The sequence below is a fragment of the Arachis duranensis genome, chromosome 9, assembly GCF_000817695.3.
Source record: "Arachis duranensis cultivar V14167 chromosome 9, aradu.V14167.gnm2.J7QH, whole genome shotgun sequence".
Lineage (NCBI taxonomy): Eukaryota > Viridiplantae > Streptophyta > Magnoliopsida > Fabales > Fabaceae > Arachis > Arachis duranensis.
This window is the reverse complement of record NC_029780.3, coordinates 32,275,803-32,294,551: the sequence shown is the minus strand read 5'-3', so window position 1 is coordinate 32,294,551 and position 18,749 is coordinate 32,275,803. Positions and strand designations below refer to the sequence as shown.

Here is an 18,749-nt window from a genome sequence, read left to right as displayed (position 1 = left end):
CAATTTAAGCGGTGTGGGTTAGACAGGCTTTTACTCTTTGGCGGTCCCAATTTTCCAACCCGGCTTGCCTTTTTTGGTGGGTTATGTAGGCCGGCCCGGCGGGTTTAGGTCCGTTTGCCACCCCTAATTACAACTGCTTAAGTATACATGTTCACATAGTCAGAGCCTCTAACTGAAAATCGGATCGACTTTTCTTTGAAAAATTGGAAATACTTTTTCTTTTATACATACATACATACAAATATATATACTCAAATACATCTCATCACTTTATATTCACAGGAATAACTTCTACAAGTATATATGTATATACAAAATTATCAAATCACAACTCATATCCCTCTTTACAAAAATGTAATAATAATGGCGTGGAAAAATAACAACTAAGTTAATACAACAAAGAAAAGCACGATCAAAAGCTCAGTAGAATCTTCATCAGTTTTCTCGTCTGTTTCCTAAAAAGGATAAGGCTGTAGGGGGTGAGAACCTGAGAACCTAATGGTCTCACCAGAAGAGTTTAAGAATTGTTATAGAAGGATATATATATATATATACTTAATTTTGTTTGTTCTTAAAGTCATCCAATTCCTTATTCATTAAATCCCTAACCTTGATCTTTGTTTCAAAGTCATGTGTGATGAGCGGATAATTTATACACTTTTTGGCATTATTTTTAGGTAATTTTTAGTTGGATCTAGCTACTTTTAGGATGTTTTTATTAGTTTTTATGCAAAATTCACATTTTTGGAATTTACTATGAGTTTGTGTGTTTTTCTGTGCTTTCAGGTATTTTCTGGTTGAAATTGAGGGACCTGAGCAAAAATCTGATGCAGGCTGAAAAAAGGACTGCTGATGTTGTTGGATTCTGACCTCCCTGCACTCGAGATGGATTTTCTGGAGCCACAGAACTTCAAATGGTGTGCTCTCAACTGCGTTGGAAATTAGACATCCAGAGCTTTCCAGCAATATATAATAGTCTTTACTTTGTTCAAGTTTAGACTACGCAAACTGGCGTTCAACGCCAGTTCCATGCTGCATTCTGGAGTAAAACGCCAGAAACACGTCAAAAACCGGAGTTAAACGCCAAAAACACGTTACAACTTGGTGTTTAACCCCAAGAAAAGCCTCTGCACGTGTAAAGCTCAAGCTCAGCCCAAGCACACACCAAAGTGGGCCCCGGAAGTGGATTTCTACACTTAGACTTATTTCTGTAAACCCTAGTAGCTAGTTTAGTATAAATAGAACCTTTTACTATTGTACTCAGCATCTTGTCTTTTGATGGATCTTTAGTCAGTGTATGTGATTTTAGACCTTCATGGGGGCTGGCCATTCGGCCATGCCTGGACCATCACTTATGTATTTTCAACGGTGGAGTTTCTACACACCATAGATTAAGGTGTGGAGCTTTGTTGTTCCTCGAGTATTAATGCAATTACTATCATTCTTCTATTCAATTCAGCTTATTCTTATTCTAAGATATTCGCTGCACTTCAATATGATGAATGTGATTATCCGTGACACTCATCATTATTCTCACCTATGAACGCGTGCCTGACCACCACTCCCATTTTATCATAGATCGAGCGCATATCTCTTGGATTCCTTGATCAGAATCTTCGTCATATAAGCTAAAATTATTGGCGGCCATTCCTAAGATCCGAAAAGTCTAAACCTTGTCTGTGGTATTCTGAGTATGATTTGAGATGGGACTCGCGAGTGTTGGGCATAGTGACAGACGAAAAAGAATCACTGGATTCTATTCCGACATGATCGAGAACCGACAGATGATTAGCCGTGCTGTGACAGAGCATTTAGACCATTTTCACTAAGAGGATGGGAAGTAGCCATTGATAATGGTGACGCCCTACATATAGCTTGCCATAGAAAGGAGTATGAAGGATTGGATCAAGAAAGTAGGAAAGCAGAGATTCAACAGGAACAAAGCACCTCCATACACTTATCTAAAATTTCCTCCAATGATTTACATAAGTATCTCTATCTTTATTTTATGCTTTGTTTACATTTATTTTTGAAAACCATTATAACCATTTGAATCCGCCTAACTGAGATTTACAAGATGACCATAGCTTGCTTCATACCAACAATCTCCGTGGGATCGACCCTTACTCACGTAAGGTATTACTTGGACGACCCAGTGCACTTGCTGGTTAGTTGTGCGAAGTTGTGACAAAGTGTGATTCATATTTGAGAGCTCCAAGTCTTTGGCGCCATTGTTGATGATCACAATTTCATGCACCAATGTGATTATCCATTCAAAAATAAGAAATCATCAAACACCACTGATGAGCGGATAATTTATATGCTTTTTGGCATTGTTTTTAGGTAGTTTTTAGTAGGATCTAGCTACTTTTAGGGATGTTTTTATTAGTTTTTATGCAAAATTCACATTTATGGACTTTACTATGAGTTTGTGTATTTTTCTGTGATTTCAAGTATTTTCTGGCTGAAATTGAGGGACCTGAGCAAAAATCTGATTCAGGCTGAAAAAGGACTGTTGATGCTGCTGGATTCTGACCTCCCTGCACTCGAAAATGATTTTCTCAAAGGACTGCTGATGCTGTTGGATTCTGACCTCCCTGCACTCGAAATGCATTTTCTAGAGCTACAGAACTCCAAATGGTGCACTCTAAACTGCGTTGGAAAGTAGACATCCAGGGCTTTCCAGAAATATATGATAGTCTATACTTTATTCGAGTTTACACAACGCAAACTGGCGTTCAACGCCAGCTCCATGCTACATTCTGGAGTGAAACGCCATAAACACGTCACAAACCAGAGTTAAACGCCAAAAACACGTTACAACTTGGTGTTTAACTCCAAGAGAAGCCTATGCGCATGTAAAGCTCAAGCTCAGCCCAAGCACACACCAAAGTGGGCCCCGAAAGTGGATTTCTGCACTTAGACTTATTTCTGTAAACACTAGTAACTAGTCTAGTATGAATAGGACATTTTACTATTGTATTAGACATCTTTGGTCTCAATTTTAATCGATTGTTCATCTTAGAAGACTATTGATCACGTTTTGGAGGCTGGCCTCTCGGCCATGCCTGGACCTTTATCACTTATGTATTTTCAACGGTGGAGTTTCTAGACACCATAGATTAAGGTGTGGAGCTCTGCTGTACCTTGAGTATTAATGCAATTACTATTGTTCTTCTATTCAATTCACGCTTATTCTTATTCTAAGATATCACTTGTACTTCAACCTGATGGATGTGATGATCCATGACACTCATCATCATCTGTCCCTATGAACGCGTTCCTGACAACCACTTCCGTTCTACAAGCGAGAGCTAGAGTGTGTATCTCTTGGATTCCTTAATCAGAATCTTCGTGGTATAAGCTAGAATCCATTGGCAGCATTCTTGAGAATCTGGAAAGTCTAAACCTTGTCTGTGGTATTCCGAGTAGGATTCTGGGATTGAATGACTGTGACGAGCTTCAAACTCGCGAGTGTTGGGCGTAGTGACAGATGCAAAATGATCAATGGATCTTATTCCGACATGATCGAGAACCGACAGATGATTAGCCGTGCTGTGACAAAGCATTTGGACCATTTTCACTGAGAGGATGGGAAGTAGCCATTGACAACGGCGACGCCCTACATACAGCTTGCCATGGTAAGGAGTAAGAATGATTGGATGAAAGCAGTAGGAACACAGTATCTTCATGCGCTTATCTGAAATTCCCACCAATGAATTACATAAGTATCTCTATCTCTATTTTATGCTTTATTTATCTTTATATTTGAAAACCATTATAACCATTTGAATCCGCCTAACTGAGATTTACAAGATGACCATAGCTTGCTTCATACCAACAATCTCCGTGGGATCGACCCTTACTCACGTAAGGTATTACTTGGACGACCCAGTGCACTTGCTGGTTAGTTGTGCGAAGTTGTGACAAAGTGTGATTCACGTTTGAGAGCTCCAAGTCTTTGGCGCCATTATTGATGATCACAATTTACGCGCACCAACCGCCACAAGTCAAAATACATATCAAATTTCACCAAACCTACCAAGACATATAACTTACCCAATTATGGCCTCTGGCCCAACATATAATCACTGACAAGCCACCACACTCCACCATAATCCAAACCAATGAGTCACAAGCACAAGCAATCAAACAGACAATTACACAATCACACATAGAGAATAATTATGACAAGTAACACAATTAGCAGTTAACAGAATATCAATTAGGTAAACCACAACAATTATACAAACCTAAGAAATTTCAAACAAATGTAGTATGATGCATGGCTATACCTAAACAGACCATGAGCTCACGTGTTGGTTGGTTGCTAGCACCTGACAACATTTCTAAGATAGGCATTACGTATCGTCATCCCTACCTCTAAAAACAACCCTTCCATGAGTGTTACATATCACTTTCCTCATGGGGAATCATTCATTTGGTCTTCAGTGAGTGTTATGTAAATCCTGAGAAATTAATGAATAATTAGCTAATAAATTAATTATTATTTAAAAAAATTAGAAAATTAAATTTTATAATCTAAAAAGGTAAAAATATTAAAAATATGAATTATAACACTAATTTTAAAGGTTTTAGCCCAAAACTGGGCCAACGGGTCAAACCGGTTGGACCGGGCCCAAACTGGGTTCAAGGCCCCACATATACAAACAAGGACGGATCCAAAAATGTTATCATGGGGGGGGGCAATAATATATATAATATAAAAATATATATGCAAATAAATTATAATGTAAGATGCATTACAAAAATATACTGATAGAGAATATATATTTAAAGTAAAAAAAATGTGTACTTTTTACTAACGAAGTGGTACATGTCGATTCTTCATATCATAAAATTCATCGATAATAGAATCTGTGTCAAATCTTTCAGCAATCTTCTTCTCAATGTAAATCAAAAGACAATTAGCAAGAAATTCATCTTCCATTTTGTTTCTGAGTCTATTCTTCACAATATTCATAGCTGAAAAAGATCTCTCAATTATAGCAGTTGAAACAAGGAGAGTTAATACCAAGCGAAACAAATGATCAATCAAAGGATATGTTAAAGACTTTCCTTTCTTCATTAATCCTTGATATAACTCTGAAATTGTGCACAAGTTAGTCAAGTCAACATGATTAGGAATATCAAGTTCATAATGTTGAGCTTGCATTCTAATGTGAAATTTCTCTTGGTCACTGAAGTCACCTGGATAAAACCGTTCTACTAATCACATACTTTGTTGACACTGAAGAACTTATAATTATCTCTGGGATCTAAAGTTGAACTCAAAGTAAGCAATTCCACTATATTATCATTGAATCTTCCATTAAGCTCTTGCAATTGTGTATCAATTACAGCCAGAAATAAATTAATACGGTAATGATGCTCCACTGAAATTTGATCAACAATTTTGCGAGTTTGGCCTCTTCTAGGCATATGCAATGCATTCATATCAGGAACTTCAACTTCATGTTTCTCACAAAATAATATAACTTTGGTGCATGAAATTGTGATCTCTAATAATGGCATTCAACTTGGTATGCGCATCTACTAACTCAGCACTTTCTTCACAACTTCGCACAACTAACCAGCAAGTGCACTGGGTAGTCCAAGTAATAAACCTTATGTGAGTAAGGGTCGATCCCATGGAAATTGTTGGTATGAAGCAAGCTATGGTAATCTAGTAAATCTCAGTTAGGTGGATAATAAATGGTTATGGAATTTTCGAATAGTAATAATAGATAAATAGAAAATAAAGATAGAAATACTTATGTAGATCATTGGTGGGAATTTCAAATAGGCGTATGAAGATGTTGTGCTTCTTCTGAATCTCTGCTTTCCTACTGCCTTCATACAATCCTTCTTACTCCTTTCCATGGCAAGATGTATGTAGGACATCACCGTTGTCAATGGCTACATCCCATCCTCTTAGTGAAAATGGTCCAAATGCTCTGTCACAGCACGGCTAATCATCTATCGGTTCTCGATCATGTCAGAATAGAATCCATTGATTCTTTTGCGCTTGTCATCACGCCTAACAATCGCGAGTTTAAAGCTCGTCACAGTCATTCAATCCCTGAATCCTACTCAGAATACCACATACAAGGTTTAGACTTTCCGGATTCTCATGAATGCCGCCATCAATTCTAGCTTATACCACGAAGATTCTGATCAAGGAATCCAAGAGATATGTGCTCGGTCTAAGGTAGAATGAAAGTGGTTGTCAGTCACACGTTCATAGGTGAGAATGATGATGAGTGTCATGGATCATCGCATTCGTCATGGTGAAGTGCAACGAATATCTTAGAACAGGAATAAACTGAATTGAATAGAAAATAGTAGTAATTGCATTGAAACTTGAGGTACAGCAGAGCTCCACACCCTTAATCTATGGTGTGCAGAAACTCCACCGTTGAAAATACATAAGTGATACTGGTCCAGGCATGGCCGAATGGCCAGCCCCCATAAATGATCAAAAAGACCAAATGGTCAAGAGACTATATTGTCAAAAGACGCTTAGTATAATAGTAAAAAGTTCTAATTATATTAAACTAGCTACTAGGGTTTACAGAAATAAGTAATTGATACAGAAATCCACTTCCGGGGCCCACTTGGTGTGTGCTTGGGCTGAGCTTGAGCTTTACACGTACAGAGGCTTCTTTTGGAGTTGAACGCCAAGTTGTAACATGTTTTTGGCGTTCAACTCTAGTTCGTGACGTGTTTCTGGCGTTTGACTCCAGAATGCAGCATGGAACTGGCGTTGAGTGCCAGTTTGCGTCATCCAATCTCGAATAAAGTATAGACTATTAAATATTGCTGGAAAGCTCTGGATGTCTACTTTCCAACTCTGTTGAGAGCGCATCATTTGAAGTTCTGTAGCTCCAGAAATTCTATTTCGAGTGCAGGGAGGTCAGAATCCAACAGCATCATCAGTCCTTTGTCAACCTTCTTATCAGAGTTTTGCTCAGGTCCCTCAATTTCAGCCAGAAAATACCTGAAATCATAGAAAAACACACAAACTTATAGTAAAGTCCAGAAATGTGAATTTATCATAAAACTAATGAAAGCATCCCTAAAAATAGCTAGATCCTACTAAAAACTACCTAAAAATAATGCCAAAAAGCGTATAAATTATCCGCTCATCACAACACCAAACTTAAATTGTTGCTTGTCCCCAAGCAACTGAAAATAAAATTAGATAAAAATAAGAGAATATACTATAAATCACAAAATATCGTTGAATATTAGTTCTAATTAGATGAGCGGGACTTTTAGCTTTTTGCTTCTGAACAGTTTTGGCATCTCACATTATCCTTTGAAGATTAGAATGATTGGAATCTATAGGAACTCAGAGTTTCAGATAGTGTTATTGATTCTCTTAGTTAAGTATGTTGATTCTTTAACACAACTACTTTTATGAGTCTTGGCCGTGGCCCTAAGCACTTTGTTTTCCAGTATTACCACCAGATACATAAATGCCACAGACACATAACTGGGTGAACCTTTTCAGATTGTGACACAGCTTTGCTAAAGTCCCCAGTTAGAGGTGTCCAGAGCTCTTAAGCACACTCTTTTTGCTTTGGATCACGACTTTAACTACTCAGTCTCAAGCTTTTCACTTGGACCTGCATGCCACAAGCACATGGTTAGGGACAGCTTGATTTAGCTGCTTAGGTCTGGATTTTATTTCCTTGGGCCCTCCTATCCATTGATGCTCAAAGCCTTGGATCTTTTTTTACCCTTGCCTTTTGGTTTTAAGGGCTATTGGCTTTTTCTGCTTGCTTTTTCTTTTTCTTTCTATTTTTTTCGCCACTTTTTTTCTTTTTTCGCAAGCTTTTTCTATTCACTACTTTTTCTTGCTTTAAGAATCAATTTCATGATTTTTCAGATTATCAATAACATTTCTCTTTGTTCATCATTCTTTCAAGAGCCAACAATTTTAACATTCATAAACAACAAGATCAAAAATATGCACTGTTCAAGCATTCATTCAGAAAACAAAAAGTATTGTCACCACATCAGTATAATTAAATTAATTTCAAGGATGAATTCGAAACTCGTGTACTTCTTGTTCTTTTGAATTAGGAACATTTTTCATTTAAGAGAGGTGACGGATTCATGGAATTATTCATAGCCTTAAGACATAGTTACTAAATACTAATGATCATGTAGGAAAGACACAAATATAGATAAACATTAAGCATAAAAACCGAAAAACAGAGAAATAAGAACAAGGAATGAGTCCACCTCAGTGATGGTGGTGCTTTCTTCTTGAAGAACCAATGATGTCCTTGAGCTCTTCTATGTCTCTTCTTTGCCTTTGTTGCTCCTCCCTTATTGCTCTTTGATCTTCTCTAATTTCATGGAGAATGATAGAGTGCTCTTGATGTTCCACCCTTAATTGATCCATATTGTAACTCAAATCTTCTAGAGAAGTGTTGAGTTGTTCCCAATAATTGTTGGGAGGAAAGTGCATCCCTTGAGGCATCTCCGGGATTTCTTGGTGATGAGCTTCCTCATGCGTCTCTTGGGATCCATGAGTGGGCTCTCTTGTTTGTTCCATCCTCTTCTTAGTGATGGGCTTATCCTTCTCAATGGGGATGTCTCCTTCTATGATAACTCCAGCTGAGTAACATTGATGGCAAATAATATGAGGAAAAGCTAGCCTTGCCATGGTGGAGGACTTTTCGGCTATTTTGTAGAATTCAAGGGAGATGACTTCATGAACTTCTACTTCCTCTCCATTCATGATGCTATGAATCATGATGGCCCGATCCACAGTAACTTCAGATCGGTTGTTAGTGGGGATGATGGAACGTTGGATGAACTCCAACCATCCATTAGCCACAGGCTTGAGGTCCAGTCTTCTTAATTGAACCGGCTTGCCTTTGGAGTCTCTTTTCCATTGAGCTCCTTCCACACATATGTCCATAAGGACTTGGTCCAACCTTTGATCAAAGTTGACCCTTTTAGTGTAGGGGCGTGCATCTCCTTGCATCATGGGCAAGTTGAATGCCAACCTCACATTTTTCGGACTGAAATCTAAGTATTTCCCCCGCACCATTGTAAGATAATTCTTTGGATTCGGGTTCACACTTTGATCATGGTTCCTTGTGATCCATGCATTGGCATAGAACTCTTTAAACATTAAGATTCTGACTTGTTGAATGGGGTTGGTCAGAACTTCCCAACCTCTTCTTTGGATCTCATGTCAGATCTCCGGGTACTCATTTTTCTTGAGTTTGAAAGGGACCTCGGGGATCACCTTCTTCTTGGCCACAACTTCATAGAAGTGGTCTTGATAGACTTTTGAGATGAATCTTTCCATCTCTCATGACTCGGAGGTGGAAGCTTTTGTCTTCCCTTTCCCTTTTCTAGAGGTTTCTCCGGCCTTAGGTGCCATCAATGGTTATGAAAAAACAAAAAAGCTATGCTTTTACCACACTAAACTTAGAATATTGCTCGCCCTCGAGCAAAAGAAGAAAGAATAGATGAAGAAGAAGAAGATATGGAGGAGAAGAAGAGAGGGTTGTGTTTCGGCCAAGGAGGAGAAGAGAAGGTTGTGTTGTGTGAAAACGAAGAAGAATGGAGGGGTTTATATAGTGTAGGGAGTGGGGTAAGGTTCGGCCATATGGGGTGGGTTGGGTGGGAAAGGGATTTTGAATTTTGAAGGTGGGTGGGGTTTATGGGGAAGAGTGGATGGATGTGAGTGGTGACGAGGTGATGGGGAAGAGATATTGAGGTGATTGTTGAAGAGGTGATAGGGAAGAGAGATTTAGGTGATTGGTGAAGGTTTTGGGGAAGAGTGTTATTGGATTGTGTGAAGAAGAAAGAAGGTGAGTTGAGGTAGGTGGGGATCCTGTGGGGTCCACAGATCCTGAGGTGTCAAGGATTATCATCCCTGCACCAATGAGGCATGTAAAACACCCTTTGCATGCAATCCTGGTGTTCAATGCCAGATTGATGCTTGTTTCTGGCGTTGAATGCCAGCTTCATGCTTATTTTGGGCGTTCAACGCCCATTTGCAGCATGTTTCTGGCATTGAATGCCAGTTCCATGCTTGTTTCTGGCGTTCAGCGCCAGCTCTCCTCAAGATGTATTCCAGGCATTTAAACGCCAGGATACTGCTTGTTTCTGGCATTCGATGCCAGATCCATGCTCTGTTCTGGCGTTAAACACCAGCCAGATGCTCCTTACTGGCGTTTGAACGCAAGTAAGCCCTTCCTCCAGGGTGTGCTGTTTCTTCTACTATTTTTTATTCTGTTTTTAATTTTAGTATTTATTTTGTGACTCCACATGATCATGAACCTAAGAAAACATAAAAGAATAATAAAAATAAAAATAAAATTAGATAAATAAAAATTGGGTTGCCTCCTAATAAGCACTTCTTTAATGTCAATAGCTTGACAGTGGGCTCTCATGGAGCCTCACAGGTGATCAAGTCAATGTTGTAGACTCCCAACACCAAACTTAGAGTTTGGTTGTGGCTTCCCAACACCAAACTTAGAGTTTAATTGTGGGGGCTCTGTTTGACTCTGGACTGAGAGAAGCTTTTCATGCTTCATCTCCATGGTTGCAGAGGAACACCCTTGGATCTTAAACACAAGGTAGTCCACATTCAATTAAAGGACTAATTCTCCTCTGTCAACATCAATCACAGCTCCTGCTGTGGCTAGGAAAGGTCTTCCAAGGATGATGCATTCATCCTCCTCCTTCCTAGTGTCTAAGATTATGAAATCAGCAGGGATGTAAAGGCCTTCAACCTTTACTAACACTCAACCTTCACTAGCACATCCTCTACTAATCCATAAGCTTGTCTTATTGACTTGTCTGCCATCTGTAGTGTGAATATGGCAAGTTGTACCTCAATGATCCCCAGCTTCTCCATTACAGAGAGTGGCATAAGATTTATGCCTGACCCCAGGTCACACAGAGCCTTTTCAAAGGTCATGGTGCCTATGGTACAGGGTATTAAGAATTTACCAGGATCTTGTTTCTTTTGAGGTAAGGTTTATTGAATCTATGTATCTAGTTCATTAATGAGCAAGGGAGGTTCACCTTCCCAAGTCTCATTACCAAACAATTTGGCATTCAGCTTCATGATGGCTCCTAGATATTGAGCAACTTGCTCTCTAGTTACATCTTCATCCTCTTCAGAGGAAGAGTAGTTTTCAGAGCTCATGAATGGCAGAAGGAGGTTTAATGGAATCTCTATGGTCTCTATATGAGCCTCAGATTCCTTTAGGTCCTCAATAGGGAGCTCCTTCTTGCTTGAGAGACGTCCTATGAGGTTTTCCTCATTGGGATTCACGTCCTCTCCTTCCTCTCTAAGTTCGGCTATGTTGATTATGTCAATGGCCTTGCACTCTCTTTTTAGATTCTCTTCAGTGTTGCTTGGGAGAGTACTTGGAGGAGTTTCAGTGATTTTCTTACTCAGCTGGCCCACTTGTGCCTCCAGATTTCTAATGGAGGACCTTGTTTCACTCATGAAACTTAAAGTGGCCTTAGACAGATCAGAGACTAAGTTTGCTAGGTTAGAGGTGCTCTACTCAGAATTCTCTGTCTGTTGCTGAAAAGATGATGGATAAGGCTTCCTATTGTTGAGCGTATTTCTTCCACCATTATTAAAGCCTTGCTGAGGCTTTTGTTGATCCTTCCATGAGAAATTTAGATGATTTCTCCATGATGAATTATAGGTGTTTCCATAAGGTTCACCCATATAATTTATCTCTGCTATTGCAGGGTTCTCAGGATCATAAGCTTCTTCTTTAGAAGATGCCTCTTTAGTATTGTTGGATGCATTTTGCCATCCATTTAGACTTTGAGAAATCATGTTGACTTGTTGAGTCAACATTTTATTCTGAGCCAGTATGGCATTCAGAGCATCAATTTCAAGAACTCCCTTCCTCTGAGGTGTCTCATTACTCACGGAATTCCTCTCAGAAGTATACATGAATTGGTTATTTGCAACCATGTCAATGAGTTCTTGAGCTTCTGCAGGCATTTTCTTTAGGTGAATGGATCCACCTGCAAAATGGTCCAGTGACATCTTAGAGAATTCAGATAGGCCATAATAGAATATATCCAAAATGGTCCATTTAGAAAGCATGTCAGAAGGACACCTTTTGGTCATCTGCTTGTATCTTTCCCAAGCTTCATAGAGGGATTCACCATCTTTTTGTTTGAAGGTCTGAACATCCACTCTAAGCTTGCTCAGCTTTTTAGGAGGAAAGAACTTAGCCAAGAAGGCCGCGACCAACTTATCCCATGAGTCCAGGCTATCTTTAGGTTGTAAATCCAACCATATTCTAGCTCTGTCTCTTACAGCAAAGGGGAAAAGCATGAACCTGTAGACTTCAGGATCTACTCTATTAGTCTTAACAGTCTCACAGATCTGCAAGAACTCAGTTAAAAACTGGTAGGGATCTTCTGATGGAAGTCCATGGAACTTGCAGTTCTGTTGCAGTAGAGCAACTAGTTGAGGTTTCAGCTCAAAGTTATTTGCTCCAATAGCAAGGATTGAGATGCTTCTTCCATCAAACTTGGAAGTAGGTGTAGTATAATCACCAAGCATCCTCCTTGCATTATTATTTTCGGCTGCCATCTCCTCTTCCTTTTTAAAAATTTCTGTAAGGTTGTCTCTGAATTGTTGTAATTTAGCTTCTCTTAATTTCCTCTTCAGAGTCCTTTCAGGTTCAGGATCTGCCTAAACAAGAATGCTCTTAACAAGAAAGTAACAAACTTCAAATTTTTGAATCAATCACATTAATTGTTAGTAAAGTTTTCAAAATTTTGAAATAAAGATAAGAAAAAGATTTTGAAAATAAATTTTAAAAATTTCAAAAATAATAAAAAATGAAAAAGATTTGATTTTTGAAAAAGATTTTGAAAAAATAAGATTTTTAAATTTGAAAATTTGACTTGACTTGTAAGAAATAGCTAAATTTTAAAAATTTTTGACCAAGTCAACTCAAATTTTTGAAATTTTGAGAGAAATAAGGAATAGATATTTTTTATTTTTGAATTTTTAATGATGAGAGGGAAAAACATAAAAATGACCCAAAACATGAAAATTTTTAGATCAAAACCAATGATGCATGCAAGAACACTATGAATGTTAAGATGAACACCAAGAACACTTTGAAGATCATGATGAACATCAAGAACATATTTTTGAAAATTTTTTATGCAAAGAAAACATGCAAGACACCAAACTTAGAAATCTTTAATGCTTAGACACTATGAATGCAAAAATGTATATGAAAAACAACAAAAGACACAAAACAAGAAAACATCAAGATCAAACAAGAAGACTTACCAAAAATAACTTGAAGATCATGAAGAACACCATGCATGAATTTTTGAAAAATGCAAAATCTTTTTAAAAACATGCAATTGACACCCAACTTAAAAATTGACACTATACTCAAACAAGAAACACAAAATATTTTTTATTTTTATGATTTTCTAATTTTTTTGGATTTTTGTAATAAATTTTTCGAAAACATATTTTGGAAAAAGGAAGTAATGAATCCAAAGTCCTCAATCAGAATTCCAAGAATCATGTAATGTTAGTCAAAAGCTCTGGTCCAGGAATTAGACATGGCTTTACAGCCAACCAGGCTTCAACATATTACATGAAACTTTAGAATTCATTCTTAAAAACTCTGAAAATTTTCGAAAACAAGTGAAAAATTTTTGAAAGATTTTTGAAAAATTTTTTGAAAATAAAACAAAAAGAAAATTACCTAATCTAAGCAACAAGATGAACCGTCAGTTGTTCAAACTCAAACAATCCCCGGCAATGGCACCAAAAACTTGGTGCACAAAATTGTGATCTCTAATAATGGCATTCAACTTGGTATGCGCATCTACTAACTCAGCACTTTCTTCACAACTTCGCACAACTAACCAGCAAGTGCACTGGGTCGTCCAAGTAATAAACCTTATGTGAGTAAGGGTCGATCCCACGGAGATTGTTGGTATGAAGCAAGCTATGGTTATCTTGTAAATCTCAGTTAGGTGGATAATAAATGGTTATGGAATTTTTGAAAAGTAATAATAGATAAACAGAAAATAAAGATAGAAATACTTATGTAGATCATTGGTGGGAATTTCAGATAGGCGTATGAAGATGCTGTGCTCCTTCTAAATCTCTGCTTTCCTACTGCCTTCATCCAATCCTTCTTACTCCTTTCCATGGCAAGCTATATGTAGGGCATCACCGTTGTCAATGGCTACATCCCATCCTCTCAGTGAAAATGGTCCAAATGCTCTGTCACAGCACGGCTAATCATCTGTCGGTTCTCGATCATGTCGGAATAGAATCCATTGATTCTTTTGCACTTGTCATCATGCCCAACAATCGCGAGTTTGAAGCTCGTCACAGTCATTCAATCCCTGAATCCTACTCAAAACACCACAGACAAGGTTTAGACTTTCCGGATTCTCATGAATGCCGCCATCAATTCTAGCTTATACCAAGAAGATTCTGATCAAGGAATCCAAGAGATATGCGCTCGGTCTAAGATAGAACGGAAGTGGTTGTCAGTCACGCGTTCATAGGTGAGAATGATGATGAGTGTCACGGATCATCACATTCATCATGGGAAGTGCAACGAATATCTTAGAACAGGAATAAACTGAATTGAATAGAAAATAGTAGTAATTGCATTGAAACTCGAGGTAGAGCAGAGCTCCACACCCTTAATCTATGGTGTGCAGAAACTCCACCGTTGAAAATACATAAGTGATAGTGGTCCAGGCATGGCCGAATGGCCAGCCCCCATGAATGATCAGAAAGACCGAATGGTCAAGAGACTATATTGTCAAAAGACGCCTAGTACAATAATAAAAAGTTCTATTTATATTAAACTAGCTACTAGGGTTTACAGAAATAAGTAATTGATGCAAAAATCCACTTCCGGGGCCCACTTAATGTGTGCTTGGGCTGAGCTTGAGCTTTACACGTGCAGAGGCTTCTTTTGGATTGAACGCCAAGTTGTAACGTGTTTTTGGCGTTCAACTCTGGTTCATGACGTGTTTTTGGCGTTTGACTCCAGAATGCAGCATGAAACTGGCGTTGAGCGCCTGTTTGCGTCATCTAATCTCAAATAAAGTATGAGTTTGTGTGTTTTTCTAGATGTCTACTTTCCAACGCCGTTGAGAGCGCGCCATTTGGAGATCTGTAGCTCCAGAAATTCCATTTCGAGTGCAGGGAGGTCAGAATCCAACAGCATCAACAGTCTTTTGTCAGCCTTCTTATCAGAGTTTTGCTCACTTCCCTCAATTTCAGCCAAAAAATACCCGAAATCACAGAAAAACACACAAACTCATAGTAAAGTCCAGAAATGTGAATTTAGCATAAAAACTAATGAAAACATCCCTAAAAGTAGCTAGATCCTACTAAAAACTACCTAAAAACAATGCCAAAAAGCGTATAAATTATCCGCTCATCAAACTTCTTTTATGAAAGCCTCCCAACTTGATTCTCTCATTCTTTGGATTAAAGTCTTGGTAGTAGAAACTAGAGTTAAAGCATTCAATATGTCTTGATTTTTTCGTTGCAAAGCTTGACAAAGATCATGACTAACTTCCAAAATATTTCTCATCAAATGCAAAACAAAGACAAATTCAAAGGATGTGATAGCATCATAAGCAACACTAGCATCACCACGAGTGGAAAAATGACCCTCTTCGGTGCTTTTTTTCAAGAACTTCACAAGTAGCATCAAACATGCATAACAAGCTACGTACAGAATTCAAATGAGACCCCCATCTAGTATTGCTAACTCTTTGCAAAGTACCAATTTTATTAAGTCCACTACCTGTCACAATATGATCATTGGCAATTAAGTTTGCAATATTATTTACTTGAGAAACCTTTAACTAATCATGACATTTAGGAGAAACAGTCACAACATTCACAATTAGTGTAAGTTTTGAAAATAATTTATGAACATAACAAACTTCTTTGGCTGTAGAAACAAGTGCTAATTGTAATCGATGAGCAAGACAATGAATGTAATAAACAAAAGGGCAATCTTTCAAAAATAGAGCTTGCAATCCATTCCATTCACCACGCATATTACTAGCTCCATCATACCCTTGTCCCCTAAGATTTTGGACATCATGATTATGACGAGAAAGAACTGATGAAATTTCTATTTTCAATGTCAAAGAACATGTATCAGAAATATGTATAAGATCAAAAAATCTTTCTTGAACACAACCGTGCTTGTCTATAAATCTCAAAACCATAAACATTTGTTCTTGCTTTGACTCATCTCTTGCTTCATCAATAATTATACAAAATTTAGAATCACCAATTTCTTCTCGAATTGTTGCACAGACTTTTCTAGCAAAGATATGTAATTTATCTTTTTGAACACCGGGAGATATATATTGAGCATTTCCAGGAGAATTTTCAAGGACAACATTATTAACATTCTGATTACAGGAAGCCAAAAGCTTAATTAACTCAATAAAATTTCCCCTATTCAAAGATCCAGGACTTTCATCACCGCCTCTTAATGCACATGCTTGAAATGCAAGCCATTGAATAGCATTAATAGATGTCTTTAACCTTAAACGGTTATTTGCAATAGTTTCATCACTATGACTATCAAGAACTTTGTCTATATGCTTAGATTGAGCCATTAAATCATCACAAAATTTCACACATAAATTATGGGGAGAATTAGGAATAGAACCCTCGTGACATACAAATGCACAATTTACCCCATTGTTTACTTTTTTCCAATTACTAAATCCCAACTCTGAAAATGTATTTTTTCCATCATTGCGAGCACCATAATGTTTACCAAACAAGTAGCAAGGCAAACAATAAGCAGCATCTTTTTGTGGTGAATATTCTAACCAATTTAGAAATTTTTTAAACCAAGAAGATTGAAAATATCGACGGTGATTGTTATTACCAGAAGCTGGATAGCTAATATTTGTTGGTTGGTATGACCCAACTATTATATATGCTCTACAAATTTTATCACGTTCATTGATATTATACTGCCAAATTGGACGTCGCTTTCCTAGATCCCTTTCTAGTAAAGAAATATCAACATCTCTTTCTAATCTTAGTACTTTGGCTTCATGTTGATGTGTATTTTGAGTAAGATTAGAGAGTTCACTTACTTGAACTTCTTGTGAAATAAGATTAGAGGGTTGACTTGTTTGAACTCTAACATTATCAGTAACTTTTCTCTTAAAAATTGCATCAATTTTACTTTTTTTTCATCATAAAATGTTCTAGTTTCTTTTTACCTGGAAAAAAGAACTCAAATAATTATATACTTACATAAATAAACAAACTCTAAATCAAATAATAATAATTTTTTCACTAAATCACTATCAAATTTATTAAAAAATAAAATAAAAAATAAAAGAAAATAAATCTTAAATAATTTTATGAAATAAATACCTTACTTTAATTGATATGAATATGATTGAAATTTGAAAACTTCACTAGAGAAGTGACATGACTCAGGATCAGGGAGGAAGCTGCGTGACTCGTAGAATTAGGAAAGAATAGGAAACGTGAAGAGAAATGATTAGTTTTAGGGATTTAAAAATTTTTTAAAATTATCATGTTTTATTTGGGTTGGGTTGGGCTTCTAACTAGTAACTACTACTTTTTTTTTTAAAAGTGGAGCGGCCCAGGCCTCCACTTGTGCCCCATGTATCCGTCCCTGTGTACAAGCCAACACGCAGCCTCCTCCTCCCCCAAATCGCATGAAACACGCAGCTTAGAGGGAAGGAATCCATGGAACCCTAACTTTCACTCACTCCCAAATTTCAATTCCACATATCTCTCAATCCGGAGCTCCATTTGACAAGCCGTCAATGGCCACGCGTTCATCTCAGAATTCTCTTTAAAATTTTTAGTTGAAAGTTGCATTTTCTCACCTAGCCTTCCTATCTTTAGTTTAAAATTTTGGAAGTTTTTATATTGAGAAATTGAATGATTTTGATGGTTTAGGTGAACTTTAGCAGCGAGTTATCTTTGTATTTTGTCAAAAATACCAGTGGGTACAGTAAGAATCACTAAACCCTTGTCAATTATTGAAATTTTGTAACCCTATGTTGATTATAGTGAAATTGAATGGTATTAGATTGAATGTATAATTTGGAATCAAATTGGTGGATGATGGATGCTTAATTGAGCATTGGAGACTGGAAACTCTTTTGGTGCAGAGTTGGAGACTTAGAGCTTCTGGAGGAGAAGCGTTTATGGTGTCTTGTGGCTTAGGAAGGAATCGACCAATGTATAGTTTTGGTTTCTTGTAGTTAATATATAATGTTACGTGAAAACTTAGGCTAATCGTCCATAGGATAAGTTGAATTTTGTGAATTATTAATGTTTTATGATTATTGGTAATACATGTTGAGCTTGGTGGAAAATTATCCATGAAAATTGTTGAATAATTAAAAGGTTGGATGTTGATATTGAACGAGGGAGTTAATGAAAGTGTGTGAAGAAAATGAAATAAAGAAATTGAGGAATGTATGTGTTAAGATGATTGGAAATTTGATAATAAGTGTGTGACATTGTGTAGGCATTATTTGTGTAGAATTGGGTATGCATTGGTTAGTTTTGGATTTGGAAACTTTGGAAAACTTAAGGTTTGTGCCTTTGGTGAAAACACAATTCTTAACCAACTTTGATGCATTGTAACTTGGCCCTCGGACCCTCAAATTTAATGAAATTTATCTTAAACGAAAACTGG

At 37.3% G+C, this 18,749-nt stretch overlaps 1 protein-coding gene and 1 non-coding gene across 2 annotated transcripts; one reads left to right on the top strand and one right to left on the bottom strand.

The window, feature by feature from the left end:
- Positions 1 to 12,109: 12,109 nt before the first annotated feature.
- LOC127742141 (small nucleolar RNA R71) lies at positions 12,110 to 12,217 on the top strand. The gene has a single exon (XR_008003328.1). It is a non-coding gene; the product is annotated as a small nucleolar RNA R71 (small nucleolar RNA).
- Positions 12,218 to 15,675: 3,458 nt separating this feature from the next.
- Positions 15,676 to 16,665, bottom strand: LOC107465332 (uncharacterized). The gene is made up of 2 exons (XM_016084316.1): positions 15,976 to 16,665; positions 15,676 to 15,894 (listed from the first exon to the last, which is right to left on the bottom strand). Exons 1-2 carry the CDS (start codon positions 16,663 to 16,665, stop codon positions 15,676 to 15,678), a joined length of 909 nt encoding a protein of 302 aa, XP_015939802.1.
- Between the last annotated feature and the right edge of the window lie 2,084 nt (positions 16,666 to 18,749).

Coding starts and splice junctions, on each gene's coding strand:
- LOC107465332 (XM_016084316.1), bottom strand. CDS start 16,665: ATGGCTCAATCTAAGCATATAGACAAAGTTCTTGATAGTCATAGTGAT. Junction 15,895..15,975: donor TTGTTTCTACAGCCAAAGAA/GTTTGTTATGTT, acceptor TGTCATGATTAG/TTAAAGGTTTCTCAAGTAAA.